Genomic DNA, 25,570 nt, shown 5'->3' with positions numbered 1-25,570 from the left:
GACATTGCAACAACATGCTAAAAATTTTCCCATAAAAGCTGGTCTAAAGGGACAAAATTATACCATCAAAATATTTTTCACACGGGGCAGCTAGGGGACACAGTGGATAGAGCACTGGCCCTGGAGTAAGGAGTATCTAAGTTCTAATCAGGCCTCAGACACTTAATAATTACCTAGCTGTGTGGCCTTAGGCAAGCCCCTTAACATCATTGCCTTGCAAAAAAGAAACCTAAAAAGAAATTTAAAAATATTTTTCATCAAGGAAAGAAAGAACAAATCAATCTGGACATGCAAATAAAAATTTAATTATAAAAGTAACAAATCATAAAACCTCAAGCAAATTCAAAAACATTTTGGAAAATCAAAGGAGAAACTGATAATTTACATAACATGAATAAACATTTACAAAAATGTTATTCAGAATGATAGAACAAGAAATAAAGACTAAATAAACCAGCTTCAGAAAAAATAAATTGAACATGCTATACAGGAACTTCCAAAGGAAAAATCTGTAGGAGTTGGTGGATTTACAGTAAAGTAAATTACATTTAAAGAATTATTTTCAATATTACCACAAGCTTTTGCAAAAATAAGGAAAGAAGAGATTCTGTCAAATTCTTCTTAGACAAATAAAGTCCTGAAACTTAAATCAGGAAGAAACTTAAATAAGGAAGAAATTAAGAGAGCTAAAATGTAGGGACCAATATTTTAATGAAAATCTATGTAAAACTATTGAATCATGGAGGTGATTGCTAGCTGCATTATCAAGACCAGGGTCCAGATCTTGCCTTTGTCACTTAACACCTGTGTGGGGCAGGTTACTGGCTTTCCTGAATCTCAGTTACCTCAACTGGGAATTTCAGGTGTTGGACTCCATTATTTCCTCATGTCTAGAATTATGATCCTATGATCATATTACCCTGTGAATAAAACATTAGCAAAGAGGCTGCAACAACAAATCCTGTCCTGAGGATGATTTTATGGCAGGGATTTAAGGTTGGTTCAAATAATAGGAAGTTATAAACATAATTGACTACAGTATCCAAGATATATAAATAAGAATAAAAACGTTTAAGGCCTAAAGCCATTCCCCAACAGATAAGTGGTTAAAGGATATTAGTCAATCAATAAACATTTATCAAGCACCTACTATATTCCAAACGCTGTGTTGCATATGAACATACAATTCTCAAAAGAAAATTGTGAAGTATTAACAATTAAATAAAGAATGCAAATCACCTTAGAGAGAAATGTAAATCAAAACCAACCCTGAAGTTTCACCTGCTATTCAGCAAAAAGATGGGAGCAATCAATCTTGGGGGGTTGTGGAAAAATAGTTGTGAATTAGTACAATTGCTCTGGAAATCTATGAAATTACGCAAGAGGAAAGCAAAAAATGTCCATACTCTGACCCAGAGATTAGCAGATACCACAAGGAGGTCATTGATCCAAAAGAAGGCTCCATATACACAAAAATACTTATGGTCACACTTTTTGTATTAGTAAAGAACTGAAATAAAAAATATTTAAAATAGCTACCCATTGATTGGGGAATGGCTAAACAAATTGGAATACATGTTGCCCATAACTCCAAGGATTCTTATTTCAATTCCAACTTTCACAGTAAAGTCTCAGGAACAAAGCCAATTAACCTCAAAATAAATGGTACCTCTAAGAAATTGGATTGATTCTCTAATAACTATTGGCTAAAGCCCCCATTGGTATAATTCCTCTCTCCTTCAATCTCCCACCCTCATTCATCTCTCCCCCCTCACCCCCAACTTAGTCCACTAAGATTTCCAGTTAAGAATAATTTGGTCAACCCACATCAATTAGTTTTTAGAAAAGGGTATTTACTCCAGAAGAAATCATTTTAAAAAATGGGAAATGTCCTACCTGTTCCAAAATATTCATAGCAGCTTTTTTTTTGTAGTGGCAAAGAATTGGAAATTGAGGGGATGCTCATTAACTGAGGAATGGCTAAATAAGTTATGGTACATGAATACTAAGGAATATTATTGTTCTATAAGAAAACATAAATGGTCAGACTCTAGAGAAACATGAATGATTTACAGAAATCTGGTGTTGAGCAAAGGGAGTAGGTCCAAGAAAACATGTACACATCAACATTATGAGATGAACAACCTTGATGAAAGCAGCTCCTCACAGCAGCTGAGAGCTAGGACAACCATATTAGGCCTACTATGGTCAATGTTCTCCCCATCCAGAGGAAGAAAAACCAAACTAAACCAAAAATACCCTACAGAAACTGAATGAATATCATATTCACTTTTTAAAAAAAATTTCTTATGTACTCTTTCCTAGATCATGGTTTTCTTTCTTTTACCTTAATCCTAATTTCTCATAATGAAAATGATAAATCTGCAAAAATGTTAAACACAAATGTGTTCGTACAATATTCATCCGATTATTTGCTGCTAAGGGGAGTAGGGTGGGAAGGAAATTATAACTTAAAAATATGCATATGATTGAATGTTGAAATTGGAAAAATAAAATGTCAATTAAAAAAGGGCTAAACTAAAGTAGTAAAGCAAGAAAATTGGGGGCAGGGGGGCTGAGCCAAGATGGCAGTTTGCAAGCAGCATTTCCCGGAAACTCCTTCCCCAAAAACTCCAAAAGCTGTCAAATTATGACTGTAGCCAAAATTTAGAGGGACAGAACCCACAGAAAACTGAGTGATACAATTTCCCAGTCTAAGATAACTTAGGAGTTCTGCAGGAAAGCTGTTTCACAGAATGGGGGTTGGAAAAAAAACAGGGCCACAGTGCAGCACAGCCCAGGGATCACCAGGAGCAACTTGAAGGGGTGGTGAGAGAACTCTGCTGCACCAGAATAAATGTGGAGTGAGGAGCACCAGACTCAGAACAGCCCTGCAGTAGAACCTGCAGCAGGAATCCAGGAAACCAGGCTGCGCCTCCAGAGCACAGCCCACAGATGGTAAGGGGGTTGGGGAAGACTACAGAATTCTCTCTGTTCTCCTTGGGGCTGGAGTCTACTGTTTATCTACTCAGATCCAGGTTGCAGTTTGGCTTCCATACTAAGATAGCTGAGCAGGGACCCTCCTCACAGCTCCAGGGCCTGTGGTCATCTACATATCAAAGCACAGGCAAGAAAGCATAAGACCTTGGAGGAATTAAGGTCCCAGTGGGGTAGCCCAATAAAACTCCCAAAGTCTTGGAAGTGCCATAAATTAAGTCTTGGGCTGAGGAAATGAGCAAACAAAAGAAAAAGAAGAATCTGACCATGGAAAATTACTTTTGTCCCATGGAAGATTCAGAAGATGACAAATTTGAAGCTTCTATATCTAAGGCCTCTAAGGGAAATAGAAAATAGGATCAGGCTATGGATGAGCTCAAAAAAGACTTTGAAAAGCAATTAAGTGGGGCGGCTAGGTGATAGAGCACCAGCCCTGGAGTAAGGAGCACCTGAGTTCAAATCTGGCCTCAGGCACTTAATAGTTACCTAGCTGTGTGGCCTTGGGCAAGCCACTTAATCCTATTGCCTTTCAAAAATATAAAAAAAAAAAATTAAAAGAAAAATAGAAAGAAAAGCAATTAAGGGAGGTGGAAGAAAAATTGGGAGGAGAAATGAGAGCAATGCAGATAAATCATGAAAACCAAGTCAGCAGCTTGGTGAAAGAAATACAAAAAAATACTGAAGAAAATAATATGTTAAAAACCAGTTTAGGCCAAATGGAAAAAAGCAACACAAAAGGCAAATGAGGAAAAGAATGCCTTAGAAAGCAGAACAGGTCAGCTGGAAAAGGAGATATAAAAGCTCTCTGAAGAAAACAACTCCTTCAAATGCAGAATGGAATTAAAGGAAGCTGATGACTTTGCAAGAAATCAGGAAAAAATAAAACTCTTCCTCAAAAGTCAAAAATTAGAAGAAAATGTGAAATATCTCATTGGAAAAACAACCAAAGTTGAAAACAGATCCAGAAGAAATAATTTAAAAATTATTGGACTATCTGAAAGTCACAAACAGGAAAAGAGTCTGGACTTCATTTTCCAAGAAATAATACAGCAAAATTGCCGAGATCTTAGAAGCAAAGGGTAAAATAGGAATTGAGGGAATTCATTGGTTACCTCCTGAAAGAGATCCCAAAAGAAAAACTTACAATATTACCAAAAACTTACAAATTACCAAACTCCCATATCAAAGAGAAAATGCTAAAAAGCTGCCAGAAACAATTCAACTCCCAAGGCTCTATAGTCAGGATTAAACAGGATCTGGCAGCATCTACATTAAGGCTCACAGGAATTGGAACAGAATATTCTGGAAGGCAAAAGATCTTGGTTGACAACTAAGACTCAACTATCCAACAAAACTGAACATACTCTTTCAGGGGAAAAGATGGATTTTCAATGAAACAAAGGACTTTCAAACTTTTCTATTGAAACAACCAGAGCTCAACATAAAGTTTGATCTTCAAGTATAGGACTCTGGTGAACAATAGAGGGGGTGGATGAAAAGGATTAACTATGAGGAACTTAATGATGTTAAACTGTTTATATTCTTGCATGGGAAGAAGATACTGGCAACTCATATGAACTTTCTCATTTATAAGAGCTGTTAGAAGGAGCATATATAGACAAGGCACATGAAGGAGCAGAATATAACGGTATAATATAGTAAAAAGATGGAGTCAATGGGTGGTAAAGGAAAGTACTGGGAGGAAGAGAAATGAGAGGAAGAAAGGGGTTAAGATATTTCACAAAGGAGTCAAGAAAAACTTTTTCAATGGAGTGGAATGGGGGGAAAGCAAAGGGGAATGAAATGGCCCAAAGAGGAAATAACATACACACTTAATAGGGTATAGAAATCTATCTTACCCTAGAGAAAAATGAGAAGAAAGGGATGGGATAAGGGCGAATGGAGAATGGGGGAAGAGAAGGGGGAGGAATAGGTGATAGAAGAGAGGGAAGACTGTGGGAGAAGATACTCAGATACAACACTTTTGGACAAGAAAAGGGTGAAAAGAGAGAAAGAACAGAATAAATGAGGGTGAGAAGGAATAAAGTGGAGGGAAATACAGCTAGTAATAGCAACTGTGGGAAAAATATTGAAGCAACTTCTCTGGTGGACTTATTATAAGGAAGGCAACTCACCCTGAAGACAGAACCATTGAAATCTGAATATAGACTGAAGTACATTTTTTCTCTATCCTTGAGGATTCTCATCTTCTTGTGTGTGTGTGTGTGTGGGAAATATGTTTACTCCTATAACAAGATTATTGTAATAATATAAAATGAACAAACCAAAAAAAAGTTTTTAAAAAGGAAATTGGTATGAAAGATCTCCAAAAAAGTCTGTAACATATTTTCTCAGATACATATAGAGACCAAAGAAAAATCTGTTCACTTAGAAAGCACATTTAGTTAGCAAAGGAGTGACTCAGACCTATTTGTTTAAAAATTTTTCCCTAGATGTTTCCTTTAAGCAAATTGTAGTTTCTCCATCAAGTTTTTTGTGGAGATGTGAATCTATGTCCAATCTTTTATTTAAATTCACTGCCATCATCTGATCTGCAAATATTTCCAGGACACAAAGAAGATAGTAAGTCCCAAGTCCTCTTGACCTTTTAACATTCAGAAGAGACTGACCAAAGGTGAAATTTGGGAGAGCAATGAAGAGACCAAAGTGAGGCTAAAGTGCTCTTCTACCACTAGTGATTATTTAGGGGAGTTGGTTGTAATGATGTCCATTCAATTTGCTGAACCAAATTCTCCCAATACTTGTTTTTGCCTTGAACCCTTGAATTTCTTGACATCTCCATTTCTAAAAATGATGATTTCACAGATATGTTAAATTATCCTGAAAGGCCACTTGGAATTCTAGGGCTTTATATTCTCTTGTTAATAGACCTTGAGCAGCAACCAAAAAGTGAAATCTTTGCTCCTCATTCCATTTAACCAATCACAAGGAGCAAAGATGCCAAGGTATAGCCCTAGTATTTGCAGGATTCCCCAGGAATCCAAATCAAGCTTCTGCAGAGTTCTCTTCCCTTGTTTGACTAATCACCATTTGCTTGTCTCCAGTCTGATGCATCTCTGCTTTTCCATCATCTTTCAAATATCATTTAAAGTGGCTTAATAATCACATCTGCCAGTTTTTTAGTCCCCAAGGTCTGAACCAAAGTGACATGAATTCATGAATAAATAGCTCACTTACTTTAAAAACCAAGGCATTTTTGTTCATTTTAGGACAGAGAAAGCAAAAACAAAAGAATTTCAGGAAAAAGTTTCATCTCCTGAGCAAGTTGGTGACACCTATGAGGTCATTTATATCCTCTTGCTTGATTGGTAAATATGTAAACTTTGAGTCTTTGGGGAATATTGGCTCCCTTCTTGGACTCTGCTTCCCATCATATCTTAACTGAAGCCACTCTGTGGAATCTAGTTTGTGAATAGATCAAGGCAGTTTTCTCATTCCCTCATCCTTTTTTAGTCTAAAATCATTAACATTTGTTAGTTTTATAATTAAATCTATTTTTACCAGCTTTATTGACTGATCAGTGACTTCCAACCCAGCCCACAAGGCCCTGTCTTCCCTATATTTTATGCTGCTGTACATTAATCCATATCTTATTCTTAGATATAGCCCTCTGAGTCAGATGTTTACTTCTCAAAAAACTTTTTTCCCCTTCTTTGGACACTGACTTTAAAAAGAAATGGTGGGGGTGGTTAGGTGGTGCAGTGGATAAAGCACCGGCCCTGGAGTCAGGAGTACCTGGGTTCAAATCTGGTCTCAGACACTTTGATAATTACCTAGCGTGTGGCCTTGGGCAAAGCCACTTAACCCCAATGCCTTGCAAAAAAAAAATGGTGATAAAAAAACATGCCTCTCTATGGTCTTTAGTTTCTTGCCCAAGACTTCATAATCCTTGGCAATACTTTTAAAGTTTCTACTGGATATGACCAACAAATGGAGGACTAGACATTTTTTCCTAACCCCATGATTCAAAATAGAAATTATGCACAAAGATGAAGTAATGAGATAACATGATCTAATGAGATGATAGCCCAATGAACTAACAATCCCCCATGTATTGATCTTAGGACTAGACCCAGATGGCTCTAGAGGAGTGAATAAGGCTGTGACTTTGTACAGCCCTCCATCACTTAAATGCAATTCACTTGCAAATCTCATGACATCACCTTCCTGAAGTCAGAATTCTTTTCAAGAACAAAAGACAAACAAAAAAATGAGATGTCTCACTAGATAATATCTCTATCTTGAACAAATCATTCCTTGGTGGAATATGGTATTTCACTAGCAAAGTCAATTTTGAATAATTATATTATTCTAATTTTTGTCAATAAGGCACGAAAAATTATTTTAGACCTCAAAGCTGTCAAAAATAAACAAAAACTTTTGGTAACGAATGGAAGCAAAGTGGAGTCTATTTCCAGGCCTGATATTTCTATTAAGATTCAGTCCAACTTGACCAATTGCCTGTTCACCATCTCAACTTGGGTTTCCTAACAGCATGCCTGATATTCAACATGTCCAAATTGGAACTTTTCCTCTCTCTTGATTACAATCCCTTGTTCAAGCTTCTTTATTTATGGAGAGGGAATAATTTTTTTTCAGTCCAACAGATTTAGCCTTAATATTTTTAATTATAATCTCTATGTTTATGATTCTCAGATTATTCATCCAACCCTAACTTCTCATTTCACATCCTCAACTACCTGGTGGACACCCATAAGCATTTCACTGTGTTAAGATCAAACTGATGATCTTTCTCACCCATACCCTCCTTTTTTCTTAATTTCCCCAACACTATCAAGGAAATCTTTATCCTCTTAAGTGATCCAGACTCCCTACTTAAGTGCCATACTCTCATTACTTCCCCTTTTCCTCCAATCCAATTAGTTGCCAAGCCTTGACCCTGCTACTTTCCTATTTCTCATGTGTCCCCTTCTTTCTTTAGGCATTGTGACCACTTTGGTATAGGCTCTCATCACCTCCCACCTGGACTTCTGGTTGGGCTTGCTTTAAATCTCTCTCTACTCAAGTTTATCCTCAATTTTATTCAATTAAGTTTCTTAAAATCCAGATCTAACCATATCACACCTCTACTGAATCAACTTCTGTGGCTATCACCTCCAATATGTAATATGCAGTCCTGTTTTCTAAAGCTATTTATAACTTAGCTCCTTCTTACCATTATAGTCTTCTTATACCTTACTCCAGTGATCCAGTGATGAGTCTCCTTATTCCTTCCACCAGACATTTCATCTTCTAACTTCTGACCCCTAGAACTCCTGGCTTCCTTCAAGTCTCAAAATCATACCTTCTTTTCCCAGTCTTCCCTAATTTTAGTGCTCTTTTGAGATTATTTCTAATTTACCCTATCTGGAGTTTTTAAGTCGTCTCCCTTTATATCGAGTTCCTTGAGAAGGAACTGGTTTGTCTTTTTATTTCCAGGATTTAACACAGTGCTTGGAAAATAGTAGACACTAAATGCTTGTTCATATGACTTCAGGATCATCTCCTAGATTATAAATCAATTGCTAAATCTTATCATTTGTACCTTCTCCTTCCTCCTCTCCACTCACAGCACAAGCATCCTAGTTCAGTTCCTTACCTCAAAAGGATAGATAGCAACAAAAGTGATATTCCCAAAGCACAAGTGGAGCCCTGTCCTTCACTACACTGCACAAGAAGTCCTTCGTAATCTTTGAGACTCGAGTTTTACTTCCACATCACACAATAATGTCCTGTAACTGCAGCTCACTAGTTCAGTGGATATAATGCTGGGCCTTAACTTTTTTAGATGAAAGTTCAAATCCAGCCTCAGACATTTATGAAACCCTAGACAAATCACTTAACCTTGTTCACCTCAGTTTCCTCAACTGTGAAATGGGGGATAATAGTCTCTATCTCTGTTGATTGTTCCCCCTTCACTCTCTACTCCAGCCTGACATAGTAGCTGTTCTTGAATCTAATATGTTATTTGTGCCTCTGCATAAACTGTTTGGCATTAAGTGCTCCCTTCAAAGGTAAACACATGTGCCATTGCGTTCAAAAGCTTGCCTATTTCCCCACCTGTTAGTGACCATCCTCCCATTCAAATCACTGAACCTATTTTATCTATTGGTGGTTATCCCCTTCACTAGTGGAATGTAAACTCTTGCCCTGTTTGTGGATCTTATTATCCTCAGCAAATAGGACTATTTTCATCAAGGTGCCTAAAAAAAAATGCATGTTGATTCATCAACATTATTATATATATTTGAAAAATGAAACTTTTACTAAGAATATTTTCATCATGTTTCTTTTACCAATTCTTTAATGTTACGGGAGAAAAACCACATTTTCTTTACTAAAATTTACAGAGTATAAGCAACGAAGAGAAAAACACAAACATGGTAGTTTTTAAAACATAAAATCTAAATTACGAATGTTATGCTTCTGGGCATAAATTTGCGGCCACTCACTCAGACACTCACACACACACTCTCCGTCTCTGTCTCCTTGGCACACAACTAGCAGTTCTAAATTCCAGATCTGTGGGGGAGTCTGGAAGAATGCAGATTATTCCCGGTGCCTCAGGTTCTCATAACTCTCTGTAGTTTGAGACCTTGGCTTTTATTTTACAAGTCACCCCTTTTCTAATAATCCCTAAGCAAAACCCCAAAGAAGCACTCCTAATATTGAAAATGAATGACAAGAAGACTCTGTAAGTCACTTGGAGAGGCAAGAGACTTTTCAGTCTTAAGTATAAAGCAATATTTAGAGTCCTTAGGTATGAAAAATTATACTGTGGGGTCTTATAAATCACTTTTAGTTATCTAAAATTACACAGATGAGGACCCCTCCAAAATCTAGAGGTGTAAAAAGGAAAGGCAGAACCCTTGGGTCTCAAATTGTTACTACTGCTAACAATTGTGCTTTATGGTTTGCAAAATGCTTCTCTCACAGCAACTGTGCAAAGCAGATCTTACAAAAAAACCATTATTCTCATTTTATAGAAAAATAAATTGAGGCTCAGCAAGGCTATGATCACTTGCATGTCCAAGTCATTTGCACAGTGACAAAAAAAAAAATCACAAATATGTATTTTAAGTATTTCACTTTTACTGAAGGTTTAATTAAGGTAAGCTTACCATCTGGGAGACTGACACCTCTATGGAGGTGCATAGATTCATGTATCTGACCCTGAATCCAACACTCCTCCCACTATGCCACACAAGATTCTAGGAGAAAATGCCAATGTTTATAAAAACTCCTCTTTACTCTAAAGGGTAGTAAAGAGAAAATTAACCTCTAAATTTTAGGAATATATTAGAAATGGCAGATGGAGAATAATTTTTCCAGACCATATATAAATTTACTTATCCAACTTCTCAAAGTTGCTCAGCAAACAAAATGCCATATAGTTCTCTCCTTAAGTGAGATATGATACTTCATGATGAGGTGGGACAGTAAGTTATTTCCCTGTGAAGAAAAATTAAGAGCATAATTTCTTATGCCTTATGCTGTAATTTAATATAAAAATCTCATTACCCAGCATAAATATTTTAATGTTAAAAACAACTGTTCAAGACTAAGCAATGATCTGAAAAATAAAATTACCCACAGACAACTTTTTGTTGCAAATATTTACTCAAAAACTAATATATACAGCAGTGTTTAATAGTTGTTTAAAACATTCAACATTCATTAAACCAAAATTTAAAAGTTCAAAACACATTCTAAAGGAGTAAAATTGCAGCATTTTTAATGAAGTTTGTCAGTATTTCAAAGCAAACTACTGTTAATCATATTATGCATTCCTACATCTATTATTTCCTAAGACAGTAAAAACAAACAAAAAAATCATTTTAGCAGCCATCTTTTGGACATTAGGCTAAATTCCTGAAATTGACTTAAACATTTCTTCTTTAGGTCCCCTTTAAGTCTTTGTTTAACATAAAGTAGTTTTAAAATGGCTGAATACATGGCAGAACATGTTTCCAGTTCACTGCTTTACAGTTTCTACATTAAACCGTACTTTGGCTTGACTTACAGACCATTTATGGGTCTACTTACTCCTAACAAAAATCATTAAAACAACAGTAAAGGCAGTAATAAGCTACAGTATTTCCAGTAATGAGTCCTACTTTATACAACTAATACGTCAGGGATTTATGCACAGCTTGCACACTGACAAAAAACCACAAATATATATTTTAAGAATTTCACTTTCACTGAAAGTTTAATTAAGGTAAGCTTACAGCCTGGGATGCTGACACCTGTATGGAGGTGCATAGATTCATATATCTGTTTACATGCTCTGACAGACAGGAATGTGACATTAAATCCAAAGGAGTTTTAACATTAATCCAAACTGTCATAGATTAATACATCACTGTAAGCATGCTCCACATTAGCATTACACTCCAAGTTAAAACCTTCTACTCATTCATCAACCATCATTTTTAACCAATTACCTTCATAAAGGATTCTTAAAACTTTTTTAACCACAGTGGAAAAGAATGTGATAAGTTTTCACTTTAGGAAATTCAAATATTTTACTAATAATGGATACTCTTATATCTCCTTTCTTATGACTACTTTACATAAGTAATCTTTATGACTACTTATTTTACAAATCTCCCCCTTTCTGAAAAAAAATAATGAAATGAGGCTTTTCCACTTTAATTTATCCTTCATTAGAACAAACAAACCCCTTTAGATACTTATGTTTAATTGTGCTATGATTGGCAAATTGACTACTTGAATAGTAAGTAGGCTTAACATACATAAACAATGTATGTATAACTTTTCCTTACATTTTTTTATTTCCAAAAGTGTCACTGAACACACCCAATAAATAAGAATGGTCCAAGATGTTCTTTACCATTATTGTTGGTGTATTATTTTTAACTAAAACTTAGAATGAACGGTTGATTTCATTTCAACTTGTTTCCTTTTCACCTGTCAGGTTTACAGTTGTTTCTATTGTACTAGGACTGTTTTCTCTAGAAATGTCATCTGTTTGCTCAGGATCAACTCCTGCTTCCTTGGCTGGAGGTTCAATGCTACCTTTCTGAAGAATCTCAGTGGCTTCGTGCTCAAGCACCTCAGATGGTGTCAAAGGTTCCAAATGAATACTGCCTTGCTCACTAACATCAGAACTAAAAGATTCGGGTTCATCCTGTTTTCGCAAAAACTGTTCAAAGCTTACATCATTTGATGTTAATTTCAATTTTTTAGTATTCCGTGAAAAAGGCTTAGCTTCATTGGTGTTATTAGTCTGAACATTTAAAATTACATTCTCTGAACTTTGGCACGTCTTCAATTCAGTTTTGCTATCAGTGGTTTTTGGTTGTTCTTCCATCATCTCTTCAACATCACTATTATCTGAAACAGAATTGAAGAAATTCCTTGAGCCCCTGTCCCGGGCTACTAGGTTGGGGTCATTTTTCATATTTAAAATTGCTGTAATTTCTTCATTCTTTATTGCTGATGAGCCTTTACATGGATTTACATCACATTCTTTTTTGGCTTCCTCTGAAGAAGCATTTTCTTGTTTGCTGTAAAACAAAGTCATTTATTATTTTTCTCTCCAGCAAAGTTTATTGGGGGAAAAAAATGCTAAAAAGAGAAAAAGTACTTATTAGAAGGATCAAGGAACGCTTGCATCACAACATATGCTAAATTACATAAATAAAATTAAAATATATGACTCAATGACATAGTTAAAAATGAGGACAATGTTTCAAGCAATAAAATCAGATGAACCAGTATCATATAGTAAAGGTATATAAATATAAGATAACTACATTTAATATAAGTAATCTCACTTTAAGCAAGGTAGAAGAGCATTGGGCCAGAAGACTGGGAACACATGCTCTAAGCCTGGTTCTTCTCTGTTATGAACTAGATCTGTGACCTTGGACAAGGTGCCTAAGTCCTGTTGCCTCAGCTTCCTCATTTGGAAATGAGGAAATTGGTTTGTCTGAAATCCCTTAGAGTTGCCTTACAGTTATTTGGGAACCCTCTGCTATACTGTTTGTAACCAAGAGTTAAACATTCCATTCTTAGATTTGTTGAATTAATCTGCTAGTTATAACTTGCCTTAGACAATTCTGCTTAAAGCCATGACTCTGTAAGTGGCTTTTCAATTACAGTGAAACTTTTGTGTTCTACCAAAAAAAAAGTTTCTAGCCATGATATTAATGCCATTTGCTGTGTGTAAAAATGAGAGGAAATAAACTTTTGCCTTCAATTTCCTAACCTAAAGGCTTCCTTTATTGAACATGGGCCATGATTTGCACGGGCTTATTCCAACTAGATTATAAATAAAAGTCTGGTAAGATCTATGCTCAGTGTTACTTCTCTGTGAAAGTCCTTGGGTTTTTTCCCCCCTTGCAAAGAAATAACAGAATTTAGAGGCATTGCCCATATTTGAGTATCTGTTTATATTCAAGACCAATACCATATTACACTGGACAGTCACTACATTGTCTAGTATAACTTCTCTATCAGTATTCTGAGAACTAATTTTTCACTCTAATAGGAACATATGTTAAATCCCATTATATCAACTACCATTATAGCAAGAAATCTCTCTGTAAAAACAAAAATGTCTTCCAAGTCCCTGTTAAGGGACTATTTCAAAGAAAAAATAATAAACTGTCTCTTGAAGTTAACAATAGGATTTAACAATGTTGATTCAGTCTAAATTTAGGTCACCTCGATTTATTTTCCTCCCAGTGTCAAGTGTCTTAAAAAGGTTCAATTAACATGAATTTACAAAGTGAAATGAGAATTTTTGTCTATATTAACAATTAGCATCAGAGAAAGGTTATTTTACCAGTGAAATTTGTTTGAAAAATGTAAAGTGTATTATTACAAAATTCATTGAAAAAGCAAAATAATGTTCATGCAACCTACTATAGCACAGTACGTAAAGGAGAAATAGAAACACTTTCTTTTAAAAAGGTAAAAGATTCATCTTTGGTATTGAGTTCAATTAGGAATGGTATAATTCTAATTTGACAAGAGAGTTTCAGGATATAGTTCACATATTCGATCATTTATGCCCTTTTCTAATTTTCCATTTCTATATATATTTATTTAAACCAATGTCTAGATTTATAGAATATGAGAGTATTGCAGCTTATTATCAAATTTCAAATATATACTTATGGCTTTATAAACAAATTAATGATTTCTAGAAAATATTCAAAATGCAATACTGTTTCAAAGATGTTCATCAAACAGTGTTAAACTTGATCTTTTCCTTCATCTGGGGGAACTAAAAAAATATTGAGGTTAACTTCTGATTAAGAAGAAAAAAACAAATTTTCAAATGATTTGGCAGAATGCATTAGCAGTCTTTGTCTTCCTAATTTTTAAATTTAATTGTAAAATGTGTTATGTGCAAAACAAAACAATTTGAAGGTCAAGATTTTATTTCATTTCTTGTTGAATAAACATTATTTTAAAATTATATTCTACAATAAAAAGCATCAGTACACAAATAATTTGTAAATATTCCCTGGCCAATTACCTGTGAAATAACACAGCCCAAGTGTTATTTTATGTACTTGAATTTCAAGAGATGCAGCTGTTCCTTATATTTACCTTTCAGAAGTTGATGTTTCTGTTTTTCCTTCAGACATATTAGGTCTTGAATTTTTCTGTAATGATTAATGATATTTTTCCTTATGTTCATGACTAAACTAGTAATTAATAATGTAACTCAGAACACAATCTATTTTTTTATGCCAAACTAGATACCAGGAACTCAGTGTGTAGCTTAAGACACTAATAACTTAGGGAAAACTTTTAACATCAAATTTCCATTTAAAAAGATAACTGACAATAAAGAATTCTACATCAGGCACTGGAAAGTACTACAGAGTTCAAAGTATGAATTTTTAATGTGGACAAACAAATGGCTATAACTTCTAGGGATCAAAAAGTTTATGGTAAAAGGCAGGGTGCAAATATGTATTTAAGTTATCTCACTCACTGCCTGCTCTTTTTCAAGCTATCAAAGAAATGACAATTAATCAAACTATAGGCTAACATAATGAAAACTGGATATGAATGCTTGTTGAATTAATTAAGAAATATATCAAAATCTACTTAAACAAAACATTTCAGAAATAATTCAAAATTCAACATTTACAAGTCACTCAATTAATGATTTCTCTTGCTCCTCAAATTACCTTGCATTAATTACCCATGTGTGTACATGGTGTGCCCCCTCCCCTGAAAAAAAGTAAGATATGTCTGTTTCACTTTTGCCTTTATATCTCCATTTCCAACATGGATCTTAGACTTGATTAAGTGCTAAATAGTTACTGAATTTAATTCCCTCCATTGTATATACATAATCTTGGAATAAATCAATATCATTTCTGGGAAATAGAATGCAAAAAAATTCTTTAAAAAACAAACCACCTCTATTGTTCAGAGACATGTCTTTCAGAGTCCTCAAACAAAACTGAAATAGGAACCCTCTTTCACATAAAACAGTTTTTGGCCACAAAAAAGCAATTCTCAAGCAAGAAATAACAAAAATTGTTAGGGGGAACCCCCCAATTATCAAACAAAAATATTGGGATCGTGAAATTAAATAAAAGGACACTAGTGAATGGCCATGTTCGTATAAATTACAATCTTTTTCCATGAGAGCTGAAAATATGTAAGAAGTTACTAGAGACAGCAAAGAAAAATGATTTAATTCAACTAAATAAGCTCTATTATACTCAAAAAATGTTCATTAAGATAACTCTCTTTATGGAGCTTATAATAAGCCTAATAAAAACAAAAAAAAAAAAACCAAAAGTTAAAAAGAAGGAAATCAAGGTGATAAAAGAGTGGTTAGTAATTTGGGGGGGCAGAGTGGCCCCTAGCATGTCTTAATAGAGAAATTACCAAGATTACTAGAAGTTATTTCTCTAGACATGTCACCTTTTCCCCCTACTTTTCATCCCCGATCATTCCAACCTCTCCTTTAAGAAATTCTTTCTCTTGCCTGGACTCTTCTATGTACGAAATTCTCAACTTTCTAGCCAACTGAGCAAGACCCTCACTCTCCCTATAAATTCCTCAACCCCCTTAAAGGTACCTAGTACATAGTAGTTGCTAGTGATCTGCTGATTGATCATGCCTTGGGGGAAGGCTAACGGACCCAGTGACCCAAATTAATAAATTGAGAAGATGTGACAAGAACTTGAAGTAACAATCTGATGAACTAGGTCCAGAGAACAACCTATTATGGTCACACAAAGTTATATGATGTATCAAATAAAAGTTGATTGCTTTCAACCCAGAATAGTTGGTCTAAGTGATTTATTCTATTGTGATACAATGAAAAACAGGGACATTTTAGGAGAGGTTCAAACTAATATCAAGTACTAGGTTTAATAAAGAGCTCCTTAAAGAGCTAGAAGGGAAACTTCATGGACAACTACAGTCAAGGCATCAAATTCATTCTCCCCCCAATCCATAACTATCAATGGTTGTGCCAGCTTTCAAGCACAGCTCTAGAAATAACCTATGCTTCCTGTCAACCAGCTTAGATAAGTATAGAGGGATTTATCAAGAGTAAATTGGCCAGTGAATGCTGATCATAGTTATCCACAAAATAATGAAAAAGACACAATGGCACTTAGTTTCAATAATGACTGGCCAAAAATGGGGCAGAAAAAGTGATATCACAGTTTTAAGGGAACCTATCAATATTTATTTACCTGACTGTACTCTAAATGTAGAATCTTTAATAAATGACTGGTCAGGTTATTAAAAAATTTGAATCAAAAGAAGTTAGAAGATAAAAGGAAACTGCAGTTAAATAGAAGGATGACTCAGGCTCAATTTCAGGAAGCAAATGGAAAAAGCTAGTGAAATATAATTTTTTGGGAGATTTGGTTATCTCATAGAACAGTGTCCATGTTAAGCAGGTGCTAAAAAGACCAGCATGAAGATAATATCAGTTTATGTGACATCTATTACAGAGGATGAGAAAGAAGAAAAAATTCTATTATTCTTCCTGGCTTAACTCATTCTCTACATTTTTCCATTTCTTAAGTCACTTTTCTACCCTGAGGCATGTTGTGGTTAGTGACTCCCCTGAAAGAGAAAAGTAGCCCCATAATACTTGATGATGACATCTGTCCTTCATTCTTGAAGAAGACCATGACATTAGGGAGGTGATGCCATAACATACACATGAATTGGATTTGAGCGAGGAGATGGCTATGCTAAAGTCACCAATCTCACCTTGGATGCAGTGGCCAAATCAGGATGAATGGAGATGGCCCTGGATGTAAGGCAATCAGGGTTAAGAAACTTGCACAAGGACACACAGCTAATAGACATCTGAGGCTGTATTTGAACTCAAATCCTCCTGACTCCAGGGCCTGTGCTGTATTCAATGTGCCATCTAGCTGCTCCCATAATACTTGAGTGGAACCCAAATATTGAGAGTTCCTAAGAAAAATAAGCCGCTCAGAGGAAAAAAAAAATTCTGAAGTCAAAGACAGCAGGTCTTGTTTCCCATCACACTATTTATTAGATATGACTGGGGTAGAAAATTAAGGACGACAGCTAGGAAACCCTAATAACCAGAGCTTTCTTATAATAATGGGATGATTATACATTGCTGATCAAGAAAAGAATTAGAAAACACTGGGCATGGTAAGCACAAAAACACCACCAAACACATACACACAAAATCAATGATATTGCCATTTTTAGTCTGCTTCCTGACAAAAATGAGATAAAGATGAATCCCAAATGAGAAGAATAAAAATAATAGAGAGAGTGCTCAATCAAGGCAATTCCAACTTGACCGAATTAAAACAGGCTGTTCATGCTGAAGAACGGGAACTGAATAAATGAACAGTTACATATTAAGGCTATCACTATTTCCTGAAGAAGTTTCACTGAAGTGCAACATCACACTAAATAGGTCAACGAATCTAGAAGCTATCTCACAAAGTAAGGATTTCATCTACTTATCAAGCAATAACATATTACATGGAAGAGGCAAACAATAGTTTAGAATATTTGTCAAATACTTGTCAAAAATTACAAGATGTGGAGAAAATCTGAGTAGCATAAGACATACAGTAGAAAAAAAAGGCAACAGACAAGATGATTTAGGCAATGGGACAGTACCAAATCACTGTAAGGACATTAAAATAAGAAATGTGAATGGGGAAACAGTTGAAATTAGAAAAGATTTGTCAGGATTTCTCGACAAACTTCATCAGTGGTATTTCAGATTTAGATCCTAACATAATATTATATACTATGCAAATTAGTAGAAATGGCCCTAAAGGGGGAAAAACGTTAAAAGACCAGCTGGCTTTGATCAAGTACATATAGAAGAGAGTTAGAAGAAGAACAATTCTGATTGTGTATGAAAGAGTGAATGGACTATGATCTGTATAATTGTAAGGAATGACTAAGAGCAAATGAAATAAGATTCAATAAAATTAAAATTATATCTAATTCAAGGGGAAATTAGACTTCCAGCTTATAGTCTCTCTCCTTATCAATCTAGCCCTCCCAGACAGTTGATCCAAGAATCCTCCTAAAAGTGAAAAAGGACCATAAATGGTTCCCTAAATGTCTCTAAAATAAATTATCAATTCTTTGGGCTTCTTCACTTGATTATTTTGGGCTTATGACACACTGTTTTTTAAAATTTTTATTTATTTAAGGCAATGGGGGTTAAGTGACTTGCCCAAGGTCACAGCTAGGCAATTGTTAAGTGTCTAAGGCCAAATCTGAACTCAGGTCCTCCTGACTACAGGGTCAGTACTCTATCCACTGTACCACCTAGCTGTCCTGATACACCATTTCTTATCTTGCACTCTACATTCTAGTAAAACTTGCTATTCTCTAGCTTTACCATTTTCTCTTTCAGCTGTGCCTTTTTAAAGGCTCTCTGTCCCACCTGAAATGTACTGTTTCACTTTTAGAAATTTTGACCTCATTTGATCAAAAGCATTAGCTCCAGGAAGGAAGATGTTTCTTTTAAGTTTTGTTTTCCAATGCCTAGGTAAGGTGCTATCTATCTATCTATCTATCTATCTATCTATCTATCTATCTATCTATCTAGATATATATAGATAGATAGATAGATAGATATAGATAGCAAGCATTTAAATAAATGCTTGTTGAATTATAGAGTGAATAAATTGGTTTATAAGACTTTAGAAGTTATATAAATTGACCAAATTTAAGTGCTGCTTAAATGTCTCATGACTATGCAGACAGAATATCAGAGTTCTGAAAGCTACCAATGGTACACATTTAGGCAAAATTTTTTAAGCTGGAAAGATGGAGGTTGGACCTAGTGATGAACAGTATCTATAAAAAGACTGATAGATCCAGTCAGCTAAGTTCAAAAACCATGATTAAAATAATGCCAATTTTTGGTCACAGCAACTCAAGAAAACTGTTTACTAAGGGAATGATAGAAGGAATGCCTGCAATGACAAAATCACAGGTATATGAAGTTCTGATGGAACAGTTCTTTATGGACAGTTCTTTATGGACCCAGGGATGATAAAACAATACTTTGTCACCTCTTGCCCCTCTTATGAACTTGTTGAACCAACAGCTAGCATTTATATAGATAGCACTTCAAAAATATTATCTCATTTTTTTCTCACAAGTACCTTAGGTGTAGTTGTTATTTAGTAACTCCATTTTTGCAGAGCAAGAAATTGAGGATGTGCAGTTAATAAGTGTGTAGGGCAAATTCTAACCTAAGCTTCTTGATTTCTCATCCATTGGACTAATACCTTAAGGAGATTCATGTTCCACTTTCACAAGTAAATACTCTGTTAGTGAAGTACTATAAACAGCAACTTCTAGATCCAACATACAAAAATGGCTTTCCTTCTCCCAAAGAGAACAATCCTCTCCATATTTTCTAAGAGGTGAATCAAGACATCTGGTTTAGCAGCTCAGTATCAAAAAAATAAGTTTAAGAAATATGTAAGGGGAACAATCTATTATGGAAGCATCCAGAACAAAAACTTTTAATTACTTGGACATAAGAGAAAGAAGGCAAAGAGAGAAAGAAAATGTAGGGACTGATCATCAATGCTCCCAAGGATACAAATAGCCAGAAACTCTATGGCCCTGGATCAAGGGGAAAGTTCTACGCAATGTAATTTGTACTTCTCTCCATGAAAGAATTCTGTTGGATATTAAGTTACTCTAAAATTCCCAAGACTGTAAAACTAAGATTACCCAAATTCAGAAGAAAATCCTGTAAGCTTAATGTCTAGGAAAAATGTAGAAAAACTTGTACTGGCTAAGGGCCTACAAATAGAAATAATTTCTAAAAACAAAAACTAAACACATACAGAATTAATATAAAAGAAATATAAGTAAGTAAAAAGTTATATGCAAGGGTATTCTGGATTCCTTCCAAAAGCAGAAAGGATAAGGACAAGATTACATGTAGGAAATGACACTTGAACTTCTTCATCTTGATAAAGGAAAGTACATTATAGATAGGGGGCACTACAAAGTGATGTGTGATGAAACAAAGGCAATTCTAGCTGGGGGGGGGGGATGACAAAAATGCCAATAAGGCTGAAAAAATAGGTTTGGACTATGCTGTCAAGAATTTTAAAAGACAAATACAGGGTTTGTATTTAAGTCTAGAGGAAAGAATGGAATTAAATTCACATGCAGAGTGAAATAGATATGTGATTGAGGAAAATCACTCTGGCAAGTACTGTAGAAACTAGGACTGGAACTGGGAATAGAAGGCAGGAAGACCAATTAGGAAGCTGTTGCAATAATCTAGGCAAGAGGGTTTGAGGACATGAACTAAGGTGGCAGATATCTTTTTTTTAGGGTTTTTTTTTTTTTGCAAGGCAAATGGGGTTAAGTGGTTTGCCCAAGGCCACACAGCTAGGTAATTATTAAGTGTCTGAGACCGGATTTGAACCCAGGTACTCCTGACTCCAAGGCCGGTGCTTTATCCACTATGCCACCTAGCCGGCCCCCAGGTGGCAGATATCTGAATGAAGAAAGTGTATCAAATGTGAGAGATCTTGTAAAAGGGAGAAATGAAAAAAATCGGGCAGTGCCCTGGGTTAGGGAGTACAGGTTAACATCAGTGTCATATACTTGAGACACTAGACAAATGATGATTTCTTTGACAGAAATAAGAACTGTATAAGAGGGCAGGGTTTGATAAGAATTCAAATTTTGGCCATCCTGGGTTTGTAATGCCATAATTATAATGCCAGTTAAAATATCTAACAATATGAACTGAAGCTCAGAGGAGAATCTAATCCAACTCATAGATTAACAATGCTTTTATACCTTAAACATAAAACAAAGGAACAGAAGGAATCCCAGACTAACAACAGTTTTAAAAATAACCCATTTAAATTTACATATAAAATAAAGCAAATAATATATAATACAATCACAGTAACTTATACAACCTGCTTTCCACATTACTGTGAATATGGAATGCTCATTTTTATTTGGTCTTTATTCAAAATTAAAACTTAAGTGGCCTTTGGCAAAGTACTCTACCTTTCTAGGTTTCAATTTCTTCATCTCTAAAATGAAAAGGTTGAATTCTGTGATTTCAAAGGTCCCTTCCAGCTTTAAATGAATCAGTTATTTAACCGAGAATGGTATTATACCTTAACTGCAAAGTAGACATGAATTCAATGATTAGAAATATCAAGCTCCCTCACTAAATTTCAGTGTCTGAGAGGAGTGAGCAAATGCTATCAATTTTAATGATCAGGAAAAAAAAATACTCTTCCTGAAATTCCAGTAAAGCTAGAGTGGAAAAAGGAATGAATACATACTGATTTGGGAATTCACTGGTTCTCTGGATTTGGAAATGAAAAAAATTCTTTTTAGATCTGATATGATTTAGTTTCTTTTGACTGGCCAGTAAGGACACTAAATATCAAATTCCAAATATTGATAGCCAGTGTGGCATCAATAATTTGTCATCTAGGGGTGGCTAGGTGGCGTAGTGGATAAAGCACCGGCCTTGAAGTCAGGAGTACCTGGGTTCAAATCCGGTCTCAGACACTTAAATAATTACCTAGCTGTGTGGCCTTGGGCAAGCCACTTAACCCTGTTTGCCTTGCAAAAACCTAAAAAAAAAAAAAAAAAAAAAAATTGTCATCTAATCTTAGACAAAGCCATTTTTCCAGTTTGCTCATCTGAAAAACAAAGGTGTTGGTATAGATGATTTCTAAGGTCCCTTATAGTTCTGGAAGTTTATAAAACAATATTTGGCACATTTTTGTCCTGCAAATGGAGGAAATCAAATTCTATGAGTCAGTTAACTAACATTTATCACGTACCTATTATGCATCAAGTATAATCTTAACTCTGAAAATAGTCCCTGGTCTCAAGAAATTTCTCTGACAGAGAAGACAACATGCAAAAAAATTTGCTGAAAGATATAAATGGGGTAAACTAGAAATAGAAAAGGAAAGCAAATATTGTTAGGGAATATGGAAGGTGAAACCTTAGCTGAGACTGGAAGGATGGATAAAAAGGCTGAGAGACAAGTGTTTTGGAGAAATTAATCATTTGATCAATCATAATCAACCAATAATTGCTAAAAGGGGTCAGTGGCACTTTCAAATGCCAAAGATCCCCCCCACCATGGAAGTCACTCATCACTCCTATGCCCTTGGAAGAAGGGATGATCCAGAGGGTGCAAACAGACTAGGATTTGTTAACCAATAATGACAGAAAAAGATTATTCTATTGAGGGGCTGGGGAATGTGACTGACCACTCAGACCTTTCTGACTGGAATACAATGAGTCAAATTTCAGTAAGATTAGATTATATTCTCCATAAGGTTCTCTAATTGGGTGAGGTCTCACATCCAGGACCAGGATCCAAAGTCATGTACCCTGAGGATTTAAGCAATCTCAATCAGCAACAATGTCCTTCAAAAACTGAATACTCTACGGGCTTATGAAAAAATACTGGTGCTAATATTAATATAAGAAATAGGGGGCAGCTGGGTGGCATAGTGGATAAAGCACCAGCCCTGGAGTCAGGAGTACCTGGGTTCAAATGAGGTCTCAGACACTTAATAATTACCTAGCTGTGTGGCCTTGGGCAAGCCACTTAACCCCGTTTGCCTTGCAAAAAAAAAACAAAAAAACAAAACAAATAAACATTTCTCTCACCAGAGAAATTAGGGGATTGGACTAGAGATAAGAGACAGTCTGAAGCTCCCCAGAGTTAAGAGGTAGAGCATCTTCTATGAGAACAGCATGAAAGCTGTTAATAAAATTCTGATAATATGTGGAAGAAAGTAAAGTGTACAAAGAATGGATAGGTAAGAAGGAACAATTTATGGAGGGTTTTATATGATTCTGGAGGCAAAGGGGTGCCAATAGAATAAAATGAAAGGGGTGGAGGGGGCACACTGTGTGCAAGGGAGAGGCTTGTGATTTAGGAAGAACAATTTGAAAGAATATATGATGGCCTGGAATGGGGAGAACTTGAGACAGAGAGAATCAGAAGATTATTTCCATATAGTCCAAGTTTAAAGTTTGTAGACTTGCACTAAGGTGGTACCAATGCCAGGGAAAAAAGCAGGACACACACACACACACACACACACACACACACACACACACACGATATGTTTTACAGGAAAAAACAAGTGAATAGACAAGGTTGACACCTAGGCTTCTTGTTTTCAGAAACAATGACAGTTAGATGAAGGCAACCTTTAAGATTTCTTTCAGATATAATTTGGCTAAAAATTGATTTGGTGGATTATAAATCATAACAGGATATAATGGGTTTTAATATTAATCTATTTTGGACCAGTTAATCCTTAGAACATGAAAATTGATAATCAAAACTATACTATCCAGATTTAATGATAGGAAATGGGATTTATATAGATATAAAGGTGGAGTGAGGGTGGTATTCATTAAATTTGATATGTGTGTGTGTGTGTGTGTGTGTGTGTGTGTGTGTGTAGTGGTTTCTAAATATAATTATTATAGATTATCAAACTAGGACACTGGCAAAGAACAGCCTAATACATACAAACAATCTGGATATTTAAATCAAGAATCAAAATTATAATTGTTTAAGGATGCATAATTTTCAAAATGTATTACTATGATTGATTATAAAACTATAGATATTAATTTTAGTATACATTAGAAATGTAATGCTGATGTAACTGGGGAAAATAAAATAAAAACAAAGTCCAGCAAACTTTTTTTAAGAAAAAAAATGCTATGTTGGAAATGTATTTTAATAAAAAGTAAAATTGGGATATGATTTTTTGCTTTCTTCTATTCTATACCTCTAACTAATTAAGGTACTTCAGAAATATAAATCATAAGCCAAGATTGAATTGATGATTTTTTTTTGCTTTCTTCTATTCTATACCTCTAACTAATTAAGGTACTTCAGAGATATAAATCATAAGCCAAAAGATTGAATTGTTTTCACTGGAAAATGTTATTATATTAAGGGAAATTGGTGTTTAAAGGGAAAGCATCTGCAGCAATATTTAACAACTTGACTTATTTTATTTGAACATGAAAAAGAAAATGTGATGATATGGATATCCTTTAATAACCACTGAAGATAATATTGTTTATATTCTTTAAATATTATTACATAATGAAATTACAGGAACAAATTATTATGATTTCTTCATACTGCTAAAAAAACTGTTTTAAAATGTTAAAGCTTTTCATGAACTGCCAAATGAATTATGCTTTCCACAAGGTGTGGAGGAATGATACTTAATTCCACCAAGTAATGAATCAAAAAAGAGGTACCATATGCTAAAATTCCAGCCTACAGTCCTTTATCAGGAATTTAAGGAAAGGAAAAACAGAACTCAGTTCAAAACAACATGGACAACAAACGTTCTTTGTTCTTATGAATTGGGTTAATATCATGAATTGCTGACATTTAAGATTTACTTGGAATACCATTATAATTGGATTATGAGCTGGGAAATACAAAAGTTGCCCTAATTTTTTCAGGAATATTACATTAAGGAGTTTGACAGAAGCATTATAAACAAAATTAACTGGTCCTGGGAGAGAATCTAAATTGAAGCATGGAGACAGAACGTGATAGAAGCAAGGATGACATAGTACCCAGAGAAGGGACTAGCAAAGAAAACCAACGCAGACAACAGATTTTTGGAGAGAAGAGAATATGATAGATTTAGGGACTAAGAAAAGTAGTAGTTAAGTGCCTATAAAAAAGCTCAAGTAAACTAAAAGGTCAAATAAATTCTACAATAATTCCTACACCGGTAGTTTGGATTTTTCCAAAGTATGTGTCTAACAATTTGAATCTAATAATTTGAAAATGAAAAGGACAATACAAGAGGAGAGAAGAATGTTTTTTTCAGATAGGGGAATGACCCAAATATGTTTCTAGGCAAAGAGAAGGAAACTATGATGAGGAAAAGATATAAATGCAAGACAAGTAATAATAGATAGATGAAAGTTCGGGAAGAAGGAAAGGACAAAAATCTTGAGAGGAAAAAAAAGGATTATCTTTTTTAAAATGGCA

The 25,570-nt window shown here is 34.9% G+C and overlaps 1 protein-coding gene across 10 annotated transcripts in view; it reads right to left on the bottom strand.

Annotated features, from left to right (window-relative positions):
• Window positions 1-502: 502 nt before the first annotated feature.
• Window positions 503-25,570, bottom strand: part of ZNF280D (zinc finger protein 280D) — a 102,811-nt gene continuing 77,743 nt past the window's right edge. For 7 of the 10 annotated variants that reach the window (XM_074234600.1, XM_074234597.1, XM_074234599.1 and 4 more), the window contains 2 exons: window positions 14,608-14,663; window positions 1,749-12,551 (listed from right to left, as the gene is read on the bottom strand). In XM_074234600.1, the coding sequence (XP_074090701.1) occupies window positions 11,933-12,551; window positions 14,608-14,663 (675 nt within the window). In that variant the 3' untranslated portion in view covers window positions 1,749-11,932. Of the gene's footprint in view, window positions 12,552-14,533; window positions 14,664-25,570 lie in introns of all 10 variants that reach the window. The other 3 variants (XM_074234603.1, XR_012478048.1, XM_074234605.1) reach the window with 3 other exon arrangements.

Source organism: Macrotis lagotis, chromosome 4 (assembly GCF_037893015.1).
Source record: "Macrotis lagotis isolate mMagLag1 chromosome 4, bilby.v1.9.chrom.fasta, whole genome shotgun sequence".
In the NCBI taxonomy this organism is placed as follows: domain Eukaryota; kingdom Metazoa; phylum Chordata; class Mammalia; order Peramelemorphia; family Peramelidae; genus Macrotis; species Macrotis lagotis.
This window is presented reverse-complemented; position numbering and strand designations above follow the sequence as displayed.